Consider the following 20,005-nt stretch of genomic DNA (forward strand, 5'->3'; position numbering starts at 1 on the left):
CTCAGTTTGTCAAGTAACTCAAAATGAATTTGTCCGAATGCCAAGTGAACAACCACAAATGATGTCATTTTGTTCTGTGGCATACATTTTGTTTGCATTTGTGCTGTGATTTATTTTGCTTCTCCAAATATACTGTAGTGCCCTCCTTGCAGGTTGAGCATCCCAATGACCACTGTGTCTCCTCTTTTTTTATCTATTTAAAAAAAATTTGACTTTAAAATAAGTGTTAATGAGAAACAGAGTAAATGGAAGTTGACAGGTACAGTATCATTGTTGTCCGTTCTTTTTCTGACCCATAATTACAGTAGTAGCACTTACCTGGCTGACCACATTCATTTTCATAAACAGTTTAATATCACATATACCCAAAATATTTAGACTCTGTAAACCATAAAAAGATTTAGTGAGGTCAAGGGTCATCTAATATACTCAATGACAATGAGCTATTATAGATAAAATATATATAAAAAATGAGAGAACACTTTCCACAGTGTATTTAAAATGTAAGCTACAGAAATGAATAAGATTTTGTAATGCCGAATTGGGACAAATCATTTTGAGTTTATGACAGTGAAACATATAAAATATATGATAAAGTATACACAGTATAGAAAAAATATATGCATCAACAACGACCTAGTATGTACACCAAATAAAAAAATGATCCAAGTCTGCATGCCATAACCCTGCCTTTACCATGTTTGCCAGTGATGTGGTTTGCTTTAAAACATGAGCCTTTCCCTCCCCTTTTACATATTCTTAACTTCCAATAATGTTGGTACAAATTAATCTTGTATTAGAACTGGACAGGTTTTATTCAGAGATTCAGAGAGTTACGGGCCTTTTCGTGAGACTAAGATCACCAGTGCATTCCTGCTTTTTTACAAATGTACCAAATGGTTGATTTGGCCCTTCCCATTGTTTTTCCTGTCTCTCTGATAGGATTGTTTTGTTCTGCCTAATTATAGCCTCCTTCAATTGCCTCGACACCTCTTTCGACTGCATATTGAGAGTTTCATGAGCAGCTCCTTATTGCAAATTCAACAATTGGAACCAACTGCAGACGTTTATTTCTCCTTAATTTCTCAAGAAATACCTTAGAAACAGACCACATCTGGCCATTATTAAAATGATTATCAGGCAGTTGTTAAACTGTTACTTTTGAGCCTGTGAAATGGAGGGTTTTTTTCTTAATGATTCATGAAATGTTTGTTAAAACCCTCGGAATTAAACTGAAAGTCTATGCTCAGTTGTATCTTAATTGCTTTGTTTCAAAATACTGTGGTAAAAATACAAAAATTGTGTTATATGCCCAAAAGGACCAGACCTTATCTTTAGTAACCATCTTGAACACAGTCACCGTCGTATCGTCTATACTGCATTATCATGTATACAGGGTCGTTTTTGGGGGGGGGGGACGGGGTGCTGGGGCCTTTTCCAGGAGACATAGGGCACGTAGCTGGGTACACCCTGATTGGGGTGCCAATCCATCGCAGGACACACACACTCACACGCTCATTCACACACTATAGAACGCCAATTAGCCTAATCTTCATGTCTTTGCACTGTAGGAGGAAACTGGAGTATCTGGTGGAAACCCACCGAGCACAGGTATAACTCCATGCACACGTACCCTGAGGCGGGAATCGAACCTAGAACCCCTTAAAAATAAACACAGTGTACCTCTTAAAACACTTTAGGGTACATGACTGGACTTTTGAGGGCCACTGATGTACCATTAAAGCTTTACTCTAAAATATAAAGAAAAGTACACCACATTTACATCCTCAGATTTCTTTCTTTGAAAAAGTGGACACCGTGAGATACTAAACACCATATCGGATGAAAGTTCTTACTACTCATTATTATTCCACATACTACTTTTACCTAGATTACTATTGAGTAGCACGCTCCAACCATACGCGATCCTGATTGGACAGTTAAAGGAGGGCGGGACTCGTGTGACTCCTCCCATTTCTCAACTAAAGAGCGACTCCGAGTTCAATTCATTTCTAAAAACATTCTTTCCCCAGTTTAATGCAATAAACACAACGCAACTGAAAAGAGGAAAAAACTGTACAAAAAGAGATTTTTAAGAGATTATTTCCCCCCTGTAAATAATAAAAAGGCGCCTGGAAAAACAAAAGCTGTAAAAACGTTAATAATAGAGGACATAAGTGGGAAGAAATCAGCTCTGTATTTGTGTTTCCGTCGACTGGTAAGAAATATTTCACTTTTCGGTCACTTATCATTAAACAATGTACTTTGTAGCGCAGCGTATCTAAATAAAACTGTATTTAGCAGCTTGGAATGAGTTGTGATATTTAATAAGGATTTCTACGGGTCATGTTGGAGTTATTTCTGAATTCCCAGCCTTTGTTTGCGCAGGGAAACAGACTGTGTGTTAGAGAGAGAGGATTCCTGCTGGTGTGTCACGTCCATGTGTTGCACTTTTCTCACTTTTAAACGGTTTAATCGGCGTCTCACGAGCCAAACCACGCAGTGTGGACGCGCACTCTGTTTGGTAATAATCTGATGATTTGTTGGTTCAGGGAATTAAAGCCCGGGCACAGATGATAGCGAGCAGTAACGTTATAGCTATTGTCTGCGGATCATTACGAGGTTCACTCTGCGCTTTTCTTTGTTTTTATTTTTTCGTTGTGTCGCTGAGCGCATTTGTTTCCTGAACAAGAGTTCAGTGTTTGACAGAATGTTGTGCTAACCTTTTAAATGTTACTCAGTTATTTGCCCATTGTCCGAAATCATGATTAAATGTTGAATTGGAGGTTTCCACGCGGTGAGTTAATGTAACGGGATCCTCCAGCACATGGAGCAGACTCTCTCTCTCTCTCTCTCTCTCACAGCTACTACTTCCGTTTCACAGCTGCCGAGGAACGAAACGCTAGTACGCTTTTGTTTGTTTGTTTGTTTGGTAATGAATATGATATGAGCACGTCTAGTCTATTTTCTTTCTTTAGGTTTGTGGTAAATAAACAAAGTGAATGATTTGTCCACTTACTTATGGACGAGTTGACCCGTTTTTTACCTTTAACAATATAAACATGATACAGTCGGAAATGTATTAGAAATAGAATCATTTACTTCATGTTAAGCGTTTTTTAATCGTACAGAAGTTAAGGATAACCTACAGCTCTCCTCCATTGATGGGGGAATGTTTTGGTTTGCTACCTCTAGTCTAGAAAAGTTTTAGTTTTAGTATGTGAGGGAGATTTAAATGCTTGTACTTAAAACTATGGACCGTGGATGCCCACAGTGAGCATTGTATTTATTCCCATTTGTATTTATACAACTGTGGTAGGACCTACAGTCAGCATTCACACACTATGGGCAATTTGGAAACGCCAGTTAGCCTAATCTGCATGTTTTTAGTCTGCGGGAGGAAACCCATCAAGGAAGAATATGCAAACTCCATGCACATAGACCTGACATGGGAATCAAATCCAGAACCTGGAAGTGTAAGATCACTGTACTAAGCACTCAGCCACTGTGCTGCTATATGTATATTCAGTAATCTGGTTGATTACATTACCACCATTCTCCCTCGTCTTCCCAAACCATTTTCCAGACTTTTTAAAAATGTTGAAAGCATCCTTCTCTGATCTTGTCTGTGTTTTGAACTCTCTGTCTGCTTTATTCAGTACTTCCACACACCATTTCCTCTCTTTCCCTTTCAGTACCACTGGTGCTGATTTGTGACTTTGTGCTGCATTCAGGTTATTCTCATGAAAAGTTAGCTGTGTACCGCTCTGATGTCACATGGGGAGGTGAGGTCTCAGCAGTTCAAATGGTGGACAAATCAGGGCCCCAGGATCGTTTCTGTGAACACCTGACCCCAAAGACCGATTCTTTTTGATTAGTGAGGATACAGTGCTCGGGAAGTGTTCCAGAGTCTACTTGAAAAATTAAAATCTGGAAGCAGTCATGCCTGAGAACATAAGTAGATTGCTGTCACCAGCACTAATCTCATTCTCTGACCAAAAGTCTATAGCTGATACAGCAAGAAGGCACGCATGAGCATTGTTCTTGACATTTTTGCCAAAATATCAATAATAACAGGCATAGAAAGAAAATTACTTGTTCTCTTTTTTTCTCTTGTGTTTAATAGTACAATAATACACAGACCAACTAGGTGCATACTGCCACCTCTTGTACTGGAGGTTGTAAATATGCAACCTGCCCTTGAATAGAGCACAAAGAGCAGTGTGAGTGGGAGGTGGTAGGGGGAGGGTTGGGGAGGGGGGAGCAATCATTTTTGAGCACAGGGCAGATCTATTGTTCCTAATGTGAAAACACCTGTTGTTTACATATAGAACAATAACTTCAAGAACTAGCGGGAGTAAAAGGTCTTTTAGAATGGGGACTCACGGATCAGGGAAGGAAGCACTTAATGTTCTTTTTTTTTTTAGGAAAAACTGGACAGGAAAGTCAGCTTTAACAGGGAAGCAGAGGAAAGTGAAATCTATAGGTGGTGGTGATGCAACTTACAGAACCCAGTGGTACTGCGCGAAAACATATCGAAAGAAGGGTGTGTGGAAGTGACGGATAAAGCAGACCAAGAGTCAAATCACTGAACAGGACAAGACAATGGGAGGAAGCATTAGATGTTTTTATGGAAGGTTGGTGTGGAAGATTGGCCTTAAAAGAACGGAAAGTTGAGAGAGACCTACAGTTGGCTGTAATATAACCTACTTCAAATATAAGGAATAATAATTAGTTAGCTGGAATTCACTGTTAGCTCCTACAAACAAACATTCCTTGCTTACCATTATTTAAAGCAATACGTAATGTGATACATATGACTGATGCAGTGGGAATACCAAATGTTGGGCGCAAAGATTCTGAATTCACTGGGTGGCTGTTTATCACACCCGTATGTCAGCCTTCTCCAAACTGTTGCAAAACGCGTCTCTGTATGCTTTAGAATTGAGATTTCTCTTCACTGGAACTAAGGAGCCCAAACCTGTTCAGTCATGACTGTGCATAAAGACATGGTTTGCCAAGGTTGATGTGGAATATCTCAGGTGGCCTAAACCCTCACCTCGAGTCTACTGAATGCTTCTCAGGCCAGGCATTGCTTGACATCAATGCCTGGTTTTATAAATGCTTACGTAGCTGAATGAGTCCAAATCCCCACAGCCGCACTCCAAAATCTGTGGAAGCCAACAGTTAAGGGGGAACTGATCTGGTTTTTTGGTTATGGGTGAGATGTTCAGTTGTCCACATACTTTTGGCAGAGCTTTGCTGAGCTTACAACAAAGATTTATATGAGCTGATAGTGGTATTGGTATGGAAATAGAAGCTTTGGAACTCTTTGTGTCTGAGCAGAGTGAACAGATGAAGAGCTGGACAGAATAAAGGATTAAAGCCCTGCTGCACCAGTCTCTTGAGACAGAGTTGATTTCCCACTGGTGTCATTAACAGCATTGTGAGCATGAATCTGATAATATTCATTTCCATGTTTTTTTTTTTTTTGCTTTCACTCTACTTTACTTCAGGCTTGGTGTGCATGAGAACTGCGTGAGGACATTTATTTATTTGATTATTTATTTATTTATTTTTCAGTAGACTTTAATAAGTGGCCTACATCCCCATATCAGTGGTTCCCATGGACCCCTACCCAGCTTAGACCCAGGACATGATGGTCAGTTTTACCCTCCTGATAGCAGGGCTGCTAGACACGTAGATTACAGCCGTTGACATTTAAGTGTGTCAACCTGAGACCTCCTGTTGACTGTGACCTAAATAAAGAGACTAGCCATTGCCTGGATACTGTTCTGAGTTTTGTGCACAGGACATTGGACACCATCTGGTTTATCATCTGGCATTGTTTTAATAATTTACAAAGCCAGTTTAATAGTAATAGGAATATTAAGAATAAAAATAATTTAATTTGTAGAAACCTGAGGCATTCCATTTCTAACATGTCCCCTGTCCTGTAACTGTTTACTGCGTTGTATTAAATTTGGAGAATCAGTGTAATTAATGGGATTTTGCAACCGTGTTTGACAAAAAGGATGCTGCTTTGCTGAGGGTCAATGTTCAGAATGTGTTGAAAAACAAGTAGTCATTGAACTACTTCTGATAGGTAAGGGCAGTGTCCGTGTCTGGTTTTCTGTGAACCAGTCTGAGGCAGTGTGGTTGTGCAAACATCACTAAAGCTCATACATGTATGTACTGTGATCCCAAATCCTTTCGTTTGCTTGCTTCATAGTGTTGAGATGAGTCAGTGTTTAGGATTTTATTTAATATTGTTATACACAATGAGAACTGGGAAAATATGCATATCTATGAATACCAAAACATATTGAAACATGCTGTGTGTCTCATATATATTTTTTTGGAAGAAAGTCAGTATTGTCTTACATTGTTCATGGGAAGCCAAACCCTGGATTGTGTTTTCAGAAAGCCATGAATATTTTACTCTCCCTTATTAAATGCAATTATCAAAGCTCATTACACAGTTTTGCCTTAAACTGCGATCTCATGTTTTGCTGACTACAAAAACATTATTGAATTCAGTTGCCAGTAAGGAATTTTGTCTGGTCGAACAATTTATACGTCTTAAAATGTACACCAATGATATGAAGCCATCATGGATGGAACTTTTTGTAATGTACTATTGTCATAACACTCCAAGATACACGCGAATGAAGTGGGGGATTCAGAAATGCCTATGATTTGTCAGCTATTATGTTTATTTGTGTGGAGACAATTACAGTGTCCCAGCATGAAACAGCATTATTATTAACTCTGTATTTCTGGTTTAATAAAGAATGTTTAATATTTACCAACAAATATGCTGGTACTGTGTACCTATTGCAACTTTTTGAGTCAGTGGTTATTAGGTCACTATAGCTCTGTGGATTTATTAACTTACATGTTTTCAAGCAATGTGTAGCTGCTCGATGCCTTTGCATAGTGAAAAAAAGAATATTTAATGGATGTAATGGTATACAACAAACGACGTAGTAACATCAATAACATGGAATGTAAAATTCCAAAAGCAATTGTATATGTGCAAGGAGTAATCAGGGACACCTACATGAACTGCAGGAGAATTCAACTTAGAGGTAAATGCATATTACAATTATGCAAATTATCCTGTGATAGTTCTCTGAAACAATGAGAAACAAAATAGATTTGTAAAACTCGTCCTTACCCCCTTTCATAATGGCAATATACCCAAATCTGATTTCTGTTATGTGCTTTTCCACTGCAATTATAAAACTTGTTTAGATTTAGCACCTAAATTATGCTGGTATGGGATCAGCAGAAAGTAATGCCATAGATTGTTTTGTAAATAAGTTCTGTAGTTTCAACAACAATATCTTTCAGCTCCAGTGCTTGCATGGAAAAGGATAATCTGCAATATTGTTTATTGGGAATAAGTACAAGGTTCTGATGCATGACCTTCTCACTAGAGCTAGAAAGAAAGCATAAGCCTGGGAACCTCAGTGCTGTAACATTGCTTATTTTTAGAGGAAGATAAGCAGGTGGCTGTCTGGTGAATTTTGACTTTTGTGTGTTGAGGTCTGAGGTATAAAATAATGGCTGTTTTTTTAAACCCATGCAATATTTTGTGACGTATTGATATCAAATCTACTTTAACATTTTGACAATATTTTCAGCCAACTAAATGTACAAAACAATGTTACTTGACAATTTGCTATCCAAGAGAAATCATAATTAGATTTTGATATCTATGGCATCCTTTATAGAGTTTATACAAACAGGTCAGCCATAACACTAAAACCTCTCAGAGGTGCCATGAATAACATTATTATCTCATTACAGTGGCCGCAATTTTCAGTAGGTGGAATATACTAGGGAGCAAGTGAACAGTCAGTTCTCAAACATGATGGCCGCGTTCCATTCCATAGTGTAAAGTGTACTCAGTGTTCTCTGCTCCCAGTGCAGGGAATGTCATGCAAACATCACTTCCTCCTGATAGGATAAGCACCCCAGATACCAGTTGCTACTTTGAAAATTTTGCAATACTGGAATTGAATATTGATTATATATTGAGACACAAACTAGTAAAATATAAAATGTTCTGAATAAATGATTTGATTTATTCACACGACGGACATTGTCCTTCCTTAAAAGATTAATAGCCTGTATAATATTACCATATCTCTTTAAAATATGTGTAGATTACTTACTAATTATTAATATTATTATTATTATTATTGTTCACTTATTTTGTACCCTGTATGCAGTTCTTTTTAAACTGAGCAGTTTCTCTTCCTACTACTGTGTACCGCACAAAAAAATACTGTTTGGTATCATACTAGATGGCTAAATACCCGGTGCAGTCCACTTTGTAGGCAACCACTAGCTAATATAAACACAGCAGATGTGTTTGAAGCAGGGAAGATGGGTAAGCGTAAAGGATTTTGACTTTAACTAGGGAAAAATTGTCATGGCTTAACGAGCAGAGCCAGAGCAACTCTAAAACGGCAGGTCTTGGAAGGTTGGGAACACCTGGTATGCAGTTGGTAGTGCCTACCAAAAGACATCCAACCAGTGAACTGGTGACAGGGTCATGGGCAGGAATTGATGCTTAATACCTCAACATTGTTGCAGACCAAGTACACCCTCCATGCTAGCACTGTTTCCTAAATGAAGATGCCATTTTCAGCAGTATAATTCACCCTGTCACATTGCAAACACTGTTCAGGAATGGTTTTGGAAACATGAAAAAGTTTAAGGAGCAGATTTGGCCTTTCAAATCCCTGGATATTAGTCTGGTTGAGCATCTGTTAGATGACCTGGACGAACAGGTCAGATCCATGAATGCTCCACTTCAAAACTTACATGATGTAAAGGATCTGCTACTAAAATCTTAAAGCCTGATACCACAGCACACCTTTAGAGGTCTTATGGAGTCCATGTGTTAATGGTTCAGAGCTTTGGTGGAACAAGGATGATCTACACAATATAAAGCAGCTGGTATTAATGTTATTCCTGATTTCTATAGTATGGTTTACAGTATTGATACTCAACATTGGCTTGTTTAAATGCCAGTATGCAAACATGATTTTAAATCAATGTTGTTGGAGCGATACTTCATAAGGTGCTTTTGTTTTGAGTCCTTTATTTCAGGCAGAGCTTCTTTTAAGCTGATTAGGTACATGTTCTGGTATGAGATCCCTTTACTTCAAGTTTTCCACACTATGTAAGACTGCTTGGGACTCTGTTTGTTTGGGTATGCTTCTAACTCTGTATGTAAGTAGCCTTAAACGTCTGTGTTCTCAGTGTGGCTGGAATGTAAAAATTGATTTGAAAAATTGAAACAAGGAAAACATAATTTCATGTGCTTTTCCCTTACATGTGTTGTCTGATTTTCCTGATGACTGTCAAAAAACAAAAAGCTGATTTTTGCCATAGCATTTGATGCTTTGCGATTGATATTTGGCATAGGCTGGTTATTGGTAGGCATTCATAAAAAAAAAAAAAAACTTTTGGAATAACCCATGTACTTTTTTTAGCTAGTATGAATGCAGTGTAGTAAAAGTTTTAATGTTGACAATAGCCACATGAGGAATGATGGGTGATGGTGATTATAACTATTTAAACCTTGATATCATTAAGCAGGTGTTCTATAATCTCAGTTGGTAACTGCAACTTGATCTAACGCTCAGACTGTTTCAACACATAAAATGGCTTTAAATCACCATATGAAGCTGAAGCTTAAAAGACTAACAATCCGAATCCTCAGCACCCAAAGATTTTTATAAGACAAATGATGGCACTGATTTGTTTAAAATTAACTGGTAATCCTGACATATCTGTGAACTGACTCATATGCTCTAAATGCTTTTAGATACACATGAACCACACATGTTAACAACATTTGGCTGCTCTTCATTGGCTATCCTCTGTTTAAACTCCCTCTGTCCTGGGCTTGACCTTCTGTCCATGCCAGCTGAGTGACCTGTGACTCTGTCATCCCACCATGTATTTTACAATCCTACAGTGTAGTTCTAAATTTACCAGCACATTACTATGCATAAAATAAACCCCCTTCAATCTTTAATAATACAAGAATGAGCTTTGGTCTGCTTATTGGGTTCCACTATTTAGCACCATTGAATGTCAGTATGTAAGACACTCCTACTAGCTGCTCTTGGTCATTGGCATATCCAGACTAGTTATAGAGGAGTCATTTCATATTTATGCTCATTCTGTTATGTCATTGTTTCTATAATAATGACTAAAACAGGACCAGTATGGAAAATGCTTTATATAAACAATCTTGTGTAATTGTTGATGCAGTGACGCTTTCTCTAAGGAGGCATGTATTTAGGATTAATGGAAGTTTTTTTAAGTGCCTTGTAAGCCAAACACAAGGCTGTTAGATTTCATATTTTCAAGGCTTGATGGCCAGCTTTGCAGTTTCCTGGTAAGTTATCTTTGTTTTCATAAGGTCTTGATCTTTGCTTTATATAACAGCACATTATTTAGTATTAATGTGGTTATTGAGGTGTCAAAGTATTGACATCACTATAAGGACAAAAAAAAAAAAATAAATAAATAAAAAAAATTAGTAAATTTTAGGACCTGACAAGAAAGGACAGATTTCCAGGCATGTCGATTTGTTTCACTGTTCACCGTTCTTGCAGATCTTCCGGTAGGTCTGTTTCCCCTTGTGATGCTTGTGTGCTCATAAGGTTAAGGGCCTTGCACAAGTTCCCAACAGTCACGAATCCCTGACCGTCCAGTCAGCAACACACAGCCTCAACTGCCTGAGCCACCACTGCCGCAGGCTCAGGATCGCAGTACTGAATCATTTCTATACCTTATTAAATACAATAGCTACTTAAAAATGTAAACAGTTAAATGTATAAATGAATATCTGATTGCTTGTTACAGAATTAATTTAATTATTTATGCTGTTTATGTAGTAATTTATTTCAGCATTTAATATAGAATCTAACATCATGTACGTTAGATTTTATATTGGATTAATAAGAGCACAGTCACTACTAATTAGTCGCCGGCTACTTAAAGTTCTCAGTAATCCCAGCTCGGGCAAATTATGGCATTAAGCCTGATTTAAGTCAGATTTATTTGCTTCCGATTAAACTGGATTAAATTGCGTCTGAGACTTCTTCTTCCTAAAACATGCTTATCACAGATTCGCAGATATCTCTACTTAGTGAACATATTGCTCCAATGGCAAGTGAAGTTCCAAACAGGTTATTAACTAATGAATACATTTATCATACATTCTGCAGGTTTTTAAACGGAGTTATAAATAGAACCTTTGAGCTTGTCTGCTAAATGCATGAATACGTTTGTCAGCTGGAGCTGTTTTCTCTGGGGCCTTTTTATACAATCATAGTTTTTTTAAGTGACAAACAGTAAATGCCCAGGGTTTTCTGAAGTTTAATCTAAACCCTTTAAGTGTTGAGTGTTGAAAGCAGCACCAATTTAATCAACATAGACCCACAGGCCAAAGCAATAAATTCAACTGTTGGCTTGACTGTTCACTTTGATGGTATTGATTTTAATGTAATTATTTCATTGCATCCACTAAAGCATGAAATTTAAATCTTAAAAAACTAAAATCTTGTAATTATATATTAAAATGATACATTTGGTTTAAATATACACCAATCAGCCATAACATATTACCCCAAAATATTATGTCCAGTAATGTGTAGGTTCCCAGTGTGCTGCCCGGACATCCCTGGCCCCTCGAGCATGAGTCTACACGATCTCTGGGGGTGTGCTGTGGTGTCTGGCACCAGGACCTTGGCAGTGGATCCTTTGGGTGCTGTGGGTTGCGGGGTGGGGCCTCCATGGATCAGACTTGTGTGTCAGGCACATTCCATGGATGCTCAGTCGGATTGAGATCTAAGGAATTTGGAGACTGGATTAACAACCTTGAATTCTGTTCTGATAACTTTCTGTCAAAGCCTTTGGTCCATGCTGCCATAGTCGAGCATTGGGTGTCCGTGGTCCTGTCACCAGTTTACTAGTATATAACTAGTAATCAATGTTATTCAATTCACCTGGTGGTGGTGTTACCAGGTGAATTGTTAGTGTTGTGGCTGATTGGTGTATGCTGTATGTAAAAATGTAATTTAAAACATTAAATTAATGAAAGATAGTCATCATGTAGCCCTTTGCAAGTGAGACAGCAGAGTGGTTTTTCAGTGTTGAAAAAAGGGATGGATTAAATATAACCCAACAGCTGGGTGATTCCCTGTCAATGCTTGGACTGTCGTCTGCTTGTTTCACTGGGGCTCCAGTGCCAAATTCCATTAAAGGCCTAGTAATGGTGTCGGGTGCAGATTCCGCTGTAGCCATACAGAATTTCATGCACTTGTAAATGATTTACCTGGTTAATTGAGAACCAGATTTCCCAGTCAAACCTACAACAGATCATTTCATCTAAATGCACTTATCTTTATTTTACAAGGTTACTAGTACAGAGGTTCATGTCTGTTTTATATTGATAACCTTGACCTGTTTTATATTGGTAACCTCTCAAGGCCCACTGCCCTGCATGGTTTCAAGTTTCGAGCTGGCTGGTGAAGTTCTTAGCAAATGAGCTAGTTTGATGCTCATTATAGTAAGGGGTGCCACAAATAGTTTTATGATGTGTGTTTGCAAAAAAAAAAAAATTAAATACTTGATATGTCATAAAACTCTCACTATCACTATAATTTTAACATATTTGCTAGCCCTAGTTGCAAACAGTTAAGATATGTAACTTAGTTTTATGCTAAGAAACATTCTTTTTGCTTTGCAGTGGTTGAAGACATCCTGAACGCTCACACACACAGAACCGGTATCTATTATTTCTTGCATGGAGCCTGTCCAATCAGAGATGAGCATCCTGGTTAATGGGAAAAGTCATGACCTTGGGGATGATATGAATGTGCCAATGAAGACAATGATAGAGGAGGATGTGTAAGCATGCTTTTATTATTAATTAGCTTAATCATTATTTTATCCATGTATTTATGTAATGCATATTCATATTTAAAAGCACTTCAACGTTTTGTGTCATACTGAGGCACTAAAACTACCAGCATGGACAAACTGGCCACCTTGTATCACTCACACCTTATACATGCATATGAAGTGTTTCGATTTTGCTAGGGCTGTAAAAAAATATTTTTTATTTAATTTTTCATTTTATGTAAAAGTTTACATAAATTTTATGTATAAAAATTGACTAATTGATTAATGCAGTTCTGCTCATAGCTTTAATGCTCTTTTAGCTGACAAAAAAGTATCACGTTGATGGCAGTGACATGTTTCTTCTGTAATAGCTTTTTGACCGCTTTCCAATCGAACACATTAAGAGTGACATCTTTAATCACTGCATTGTCACTCTATATTTATGTCTTCAGTAGATGTTTTCTGGGTACATAGCTTTCTCGTGATGCTCTTTGTGGCACTTAGTTATTACAACTTGCCTTTTGGTATTGCTTTGCTAACCTTTGAGTTTCTAATTTTAGCATGGTCTCTGCAGAACTAAACATCAGAAGTATGCTAATTTTTTTTCTAGATCTCTGCAAACACATGTATATTGACAATATTTTAAATTTCAATGAATGTGCAAATGTAGGCCCACCTGAAGAATGAGTACATTTCAGATTTTCTGAAGCACTTTACTTAGGTTAAAGACTTTATTAAGGTAATAGTTAGTGTGCATAAAAGAACTAGACTAGAAGATTATTTGAATGTATAGTATGAGAAGAACTGCATTATAAGGGCATTATTTGTGTTTTTTGATTGTCTTCCTTGTGCCTGAATGTTTATTTAATTGCAGCATGCTAAATGGTGCTGGAATGGAGTGTTTTTTTGATTGTGTAATTTCTAAGTGCATTGCATGTTTCCTTTTTTGTGCTTGCATTGGATAACGGATCATGTCGCCCTGTCCACCCTAAGAAATGGCACTCAAAACAGGTATGTTTAAGTATGTAATAAGCTTGAAGCTGTATTTGAACTAGACTAACTAAACCTAAAATGGCTGGTAATCCGGTAATTTTGGTTAAATGTCATAATTTTATTTAAGTGTCATAGAATTAAAGGCTGATGCATATTTTGTACTTCTGTCCGATAGATTTGATGATCCCGATGGGGGTCTGGCAGAAAATGTGGAGTTTCTGCCTGGCGGTGAGGGCAAAAAGCCACGCTTCACTGATGTAGGTGCAATAAACATGCTATGAGGCTACTGTCTGTTACACACATAAGATTTATTACCATTGTAGTGCTAAGCTTGTTTGTACCTTAAAATCTTTCAAGTTCTTGACATGTATCATGTAGATATTAGGTGTATAGTTGAGTAATATTTAGCTAGGTCTTTTTTTGAATCCTAACTATACTCCTCATGTTATATTTTTATTTTGGCAGTTTGAAGGGAAGACCTCTTTTGGCATGTCTGTCTTCAATCTCGGCAATGCCATTATGGGTAGCGGGATTCTGGGTTTGGCATACGCCATGTCCAACACTGGAATCATCCTCTTTTTGTAAGTTTCAAAACTACTTTCTCTTTTTAGGGGCATGTTGGATTAGTGGTTAGCACTGCCGCTTCACACCTTTAGGGCTGAGGGATTGAATCTAGCCTCCAGGCTGTATGTATGGAGTTTGGATTACTTCCTTTGCTGGATGAGTTTTTTCAAGGTTTCCTCCCACACTCCCAAAGACCTGCACAGTATGTTGATTGGCATTTCCAGATAGTATTAGCATTAGTAGATAGTATGCTTTAGGCCCCCCGGGGCCCTACACAGGATAAGCACTGTAGATAAAGGATGGATAGAGGAATAAGCTTACATTACTTCTTTGTGCATTTATTAAACAGAGCTATTTGAAGAATGCCGTGATTTCATGATTTCCTTTTAATATGTTGATATTTCACTTAACCACTCTTAACCCAAACTCTACTTGCTTTATTATATTATTTTTACGGCATTATAATTGTATTTAAAACATGCTGTATTTAATGTTGCTAGTTGAAGACAGAGACAGTTGACAAATAGGTCTGCCACACTGCATAACCATACACCCGCCCTGACCCTCAGAAATGCCATATATCATGAGCAGCGACCTTGTTTCCTAAAGAGGAAAGGAAACGGCATGTCCTCCAGGATGTCGAGTAAATCTCTGCCCCTCCCACCCCATTTTTCCATCATTTAGCTCTGCTCTACCTGCTGGCCCAAGCCCCTCCCACTGAAAAGTTTCCATGACTCAGCCTCTGTCCTGCGTTTAGGGTTATGCTCCTACCCCTGAAAACTTTCCATCTGGTCCTCCTGCCCCTTCTGTGCCTTGGAAAGGCCAAGTCTGAAATAGTGCTTGCTCTCCTTCCCCAAACCCCTCCCTCCCTCCCTTCAGAAACATCTCGCCCCTCCCCTTATACGGCCATCAGATATCTTTTGCTTGTCTGACTAGATTCACTGACTGACCTGTCTTGTGGGGTGGCGTAGACACCAGAATTGAAATCAAGCTTAGGTGTCTTCTGTATCACATGTGCTACTGGACACCATGGCTCTGATTACGTGGCAGGTGATCCTTCTACTAAGAACACAATTCAGTCTGCAGTCACGTAAAATCTATATTCATTAGTTGTGTTAGACTAATAGTCAGTCATGCTCTCACGTGCTTTAAAAGTAAATGTTTGTCTTTTGCCACAGTGCAGCATTATAGAAATTTGGGCCCAGATAAATAATGCATAACATGTCATCAGTCAGAGTTACAAAACCTCTGAATTTCCATGCAGTTTTAAGTAAAACTGGCACCTTTATTCTTGGCTTCATTCTACTTTGTCTTTTGTATAGTGTATATAGTGTATATGCAGCAGGGAGAAATTGTTTCAATATAAAAAGCAAATAAGATATGAGTAGACATGCAGACTGCTACCAGCTGTGGCAACACTGAATTGGTTATCCTGAATTCTCAGAGTGACCAGGCCAGTGGTTGAGGCCAGTAGTTGAGGCCAGTAGTTCATTCATACCACAATTGTCATAGGAGTAATAAAAGTTGATTAGAGCTTTTCAGCCTTCTACCATGTACCACATCAACACAAATCAATCAGTAATCAAACATTGATTCAGCTGTGGTTTTCCCATGGTCATCAGTAAACATGACTTCTTACAGTTGCTGGTGTTTTATAAGCCTGTGCATCGGGTGGTAACATCACACACTTTTGCTTAAGTATACGCTGAAGTAAAGAACATGAGGGCATCATTGGGCTACCACACTGGTGTGGGAAAGTGTTTCTGCTCAGATTAGACCATTGCTCCATCAAAACCTTGGCACCGGGTTGTGATCACGAAGGGTCATGGGAAATGCTTTCCATCCAAAAGTCCATAGTGTGTATGGGGAGAGTGTCCACTGCAGGATTTACTACAGCATTTTTGTGCTTTATGAACACCTCCTCATTTCATTTCACCATCTAGTTCCGATTGTTCATGCACAAATGTATATTGAGGAAAAAATTCCACTACTCTTAGAAAATTTTCATAGACAAAGCTCATTAGTTTTTTTTAGTCACGTATTCTGTGCGTTTGCTTCCAAGATTCACTTACAAGTGATGATTGAAACTAAATCAGTTACACCTTAAGCAACTTAATTCCGTTAATAAAGTTTTTTTTTTACTCTTACAAAATGGCCTATATTAAAAAGACACACCAGATGTCTCAGGTGTAGCTTGCAGCAGTAAAGTGTGTGTTGGCCAACAAGGCCTTACTGAGTTGCAGGATTACAGGGAAATAAGAATTTGTGTTGTATTTTTACTTTTTACACAATGAGAAACTGTGTTTCTGCGTAAACAAAAATGACCGAACTTGGCTGAACCTACAACGATGATTCGGGAGGTCAAAACATCCTGTTAAAACTTTCCTGTTGAAAAAAAAAAATCACATTGCATAATTAATGATTTTAAGAAGATAGCTAGGGTGTTTGATTAAAGCATGGATTTCTGCTCTTTCTGGGAAAACCAGAGTGAATTGCAAAGTAGAACAAATCTACTGGCAACATTTCAAGCATTTTGGCCGCATAGACAAAGTTTTTGGCTTTCACAACATATGATTAGACTTGCAGTGCTTATGAAACTTCTCTGAAAACTTCTTCAGCTCTTTGCAAACTTTTCAAGATACTTGTAGTTTTTATCTTGTAAAATCTTCAGGTTACTGGAAATGCAGAGACTTTTCATGTTTATAAATTCCTGTGTTTCCATTCCTTGCCACCCTGATTATGTCTTCTGAGAAGAGGAGAACTTTCAAGAACCTGCTCATGAAGTCAAATCATTTGTCATCGGAAATATTGCTTAAGCAGGGGGAAAATGCTCTATATATTGAAAATGTGTAATTATTCATGGCTGTCAACCTATTTTAAATAGCGTATGACAGAGGTGCTGTGTGTTTTTTGTGAAACTGGATTGTCATAAGTGTTTTCTGGTTAGGTTCCTTCTCACAGCCGTTGCTGTTCTTTCGTGTTACTCTATTCACCTCTTGCTAAAAGCCTCCGGTGTTGTCGGTAAGTTCATATCTGTTTCCCGTGTAATCTTTTGATCATGTAATTACCCATGAAACATTTTTTTGTATGAATTAAATATTCAGAGCTTATTTTCATATACTGAAAACTCTTCCAGGAATCAGAGCCTATGAACAGCTGGGTTTCCGGGCTTTTGGGACACCCGGCAAACTGGCAGCTGGAATTGCTATAACACTTCAGAATATAGGAGGTGAGGAGAGTCTAATACATCCGATTGTTTTGTGGGCCTAAATTCTGTACTGTGCATTCATGATTTTATTTCTTTTTTTAACATATATTATGTACTGTATGTTTAGAATGTATGAGAAAACATGTAATGATGTATTTTTCTTAAAAGTGGACATGATTTTTCTACCACGTGTGCTCCACTAAAGAGCCGTGATTACACCAGGATAAATTTTCTGAAGACAAAAAAAACAAAAAACATTTGCAACCTGATTTACTTAAAGGGTCAAATGATATGTATTCATTTAGTGGATGTCTGCTTCTGTCATTAAATAATTTAACAAAATTTACTTTAATTTACTTAGTTTGTTCTTCCAGGAGATCTCTGTAAAAATTCTGTGTTGTTCCATACACTACTTTTGCACCAATTGTCTATGGCCTGCATCAGCCAATATTGAAAAAGGGAACAGGAAAAAAAAGCTGATAAATTAGTTAATAATTTGTTTTTAGAAGGGGTTTTTCTTCCACTTTAAGACAGAATTCCCATCCATAGAAATTTTTAAAAAGCTGTCAGTCAGATTAGTTAATGATTATCTATATATAAACATTAGTTTCTATTTAGTCTTTAAATCTTTTTCTAAAAGTCTTTTTCTTTTGCTTTGCTTTCTTTTCCTTTTTTCCTTCCCAGTTCCCTCCATAAAATTTCTAATCCTCCAAGGGTGATGTATTATCTACATCCTGCCTGCAGATGATGATCAATACAAATCACATACTTTTGGCATAATTTATTTAAGAGCTTATATGGTTCATTACTTAGCCAGGGCCTTCATTCAGGAAGTTGTTTATATCAGTATCATGTAGAAAAGTGATATGGAGACTTGAAGCTGCGATTTTAAAACTAGTCAAAACCATTTATTTTATACTTCACAGCTATGTCCAGCTACCTGTTCATTGTAAAGTCTGAGTTTCCTCTGGTCATCCAGGCCTTCCTGAAGGCAGATGTCAACTCTGGGTAAGTGAACTAGGAAGCCATGATTGAGACCTGGTTTCTATAATATTTGTGTGAACATACTATAACTGATTACCATGACCAGAACGTGCTGTCTCATGGTAGAACATGACTTTAAGGTGCCTTGAGTAAAATATTTCAGGTAGAAATAAAAAAAAAAAAAAAGCTATACGTAACCCACTTGTGGATATGGCGTGGCAGTCTATGTCTGATCTCAGTCTGGTGATTCCAAGCCACCTTATTGAATCAAAATCTAATCCAAGTGTAGTCTGAGCTACTCTTTTTGATTAGCTAGATCATGTGATTTAACAATTCTAAACATTCCTCAGTTTAGCATCTGTCTGTTATGTGCTCAAAAGGTTGTAAACACAACTTTTGTGTTGAATTGCTTTCCTAAAGTCATAGGTAAATTCCAGGTGTTGAATCTTATCTTTCAAGTTGTTTGTTACAGAGTGCAGGATGTGAGGCTTGTTGTTTTATTCAGTAAGGCATCCCATTTATCACTGTCATTTTGCCCTTGGTACTGCTACTGCTGGGACACCTTTGATCTCTAATGGCCTGCACCCAAAAATCTCGAACAAGTACGCAGAGGAGGTGTGGCAGCAATGCTGAGCTGGGAATGGACAGTTATATAAGGCTTAGCATCTGATTGGCATCTTCCCACCACTCCTCTGTCCCATTCCTAATGATAAAGGTAATAACAGCGGCTGGCGTCAGAGTTTTAACGTGACTTAGAACGTGTGCCCGATTCCTCCTTGTCCTTTTTCCACGAAGCTAAAATCAGATGCTGTCCTGGAGCCGCAGTCAGCTGCTTTCCCTCTGTTTACATCCGTGTTTAGCTAAACCACGCATGCTAGAATGGATCATGTGACAACAGTGAATGTCTCTTAGAAACATTTTGAAGGTTTTTCATGTTCTCTGTGTTTATGTTTAATTGAAGATACACCTTTAAGCAGCCTACAATAAAATGATTTCCCTCCAGGAGGTCTGCCACTTTTAACCTATCGTTAATGCAAATGAAATACCCTTTTTAAATATCAGCCCTAGATTTATAGTGGCTCTGTAAGGACATGTGGCAGATTAACTACTCCAGTGTTCGTAAAACACTTCTCCTGAACGGAGACAGATAGTAATATGTTCTAGATAAAGCTTTGGAACATCATTTGTTATCTGTGTCCGAGTATGCGTGTACACTTGTCTACTTGTTTACATTTAGAAAAACAAATATTACCACTGGATATTCAACAGGCAACATTTCCAGGAACAGCATGTTGTCAAAGTTACAGTCAGTGATCA

At 37.9% G+C, this 20,005-nt stretch overlaps 1 protein-coding gene across 2 annotated transcripts in view; it reads left to right on the forward strand.

Moving 5' to 3' along the window:
• Positions 1–2,022: 2,022 nt before the first annotated feature.
• The window catches only part of slc38a3b (solute carrier family 38 member 3b), a 28,915-nt gene continuing 10,932 nt past the window's right edge, over positions 2,023–20,005 (forward strand). The window contains exons 1-8 of one of the 2 annotated variants that reach the window (XM_053498876.1): positions 2,023–2,218; positions 12,785–12,945; positions 13,933–13,950; positions 14,108–14,189; positions 14,398–14,513; positions 17,444–17,517; positions 17,633–17,725; positions 18,631–18,712. In XM_053498876.1, the coding sequence (XP_053354851.1) occupies positions 12,842–12,945; positions 13,933–13,950; positions 14,108–14,189; positions 14,398–14,513; positions 17,444–17,517; positions 17,633–17,725; positions 18,631–18,712 (569 nt within the window). In that variant the 5' untranslated portion in view covers positions 2,023–2,218; positions 12,785–12,841. The remainder of the gene's footprint in view (positions 2,219–12,784; positions 12,946–13,932; positions 13,951–14,107; positions 14,190–14,397; positions 14,514–17,443; positions 17,518–17,632; positions 17,726–18,630; positions 18,713–20,005) is intronic. The other variant, XM_053498877.1, reaches the window with a different exon arrangement.

This window comes from Clarias gariepinus, chromosome 6 (assembly GCF_024256425.1).
Source record: "Clarias gariepinus isolate MV-2021 ecotype Netherlands chromosome 6, CGAR_prim_01v2, whole genome shotgun sequence".
Classification (NCBI taxonomy): Eukaryota; Metazoa; Chordata; class Actinopteri; order Siluriformes; family Clariidae; genus Clarias; species Clarias gariepinus.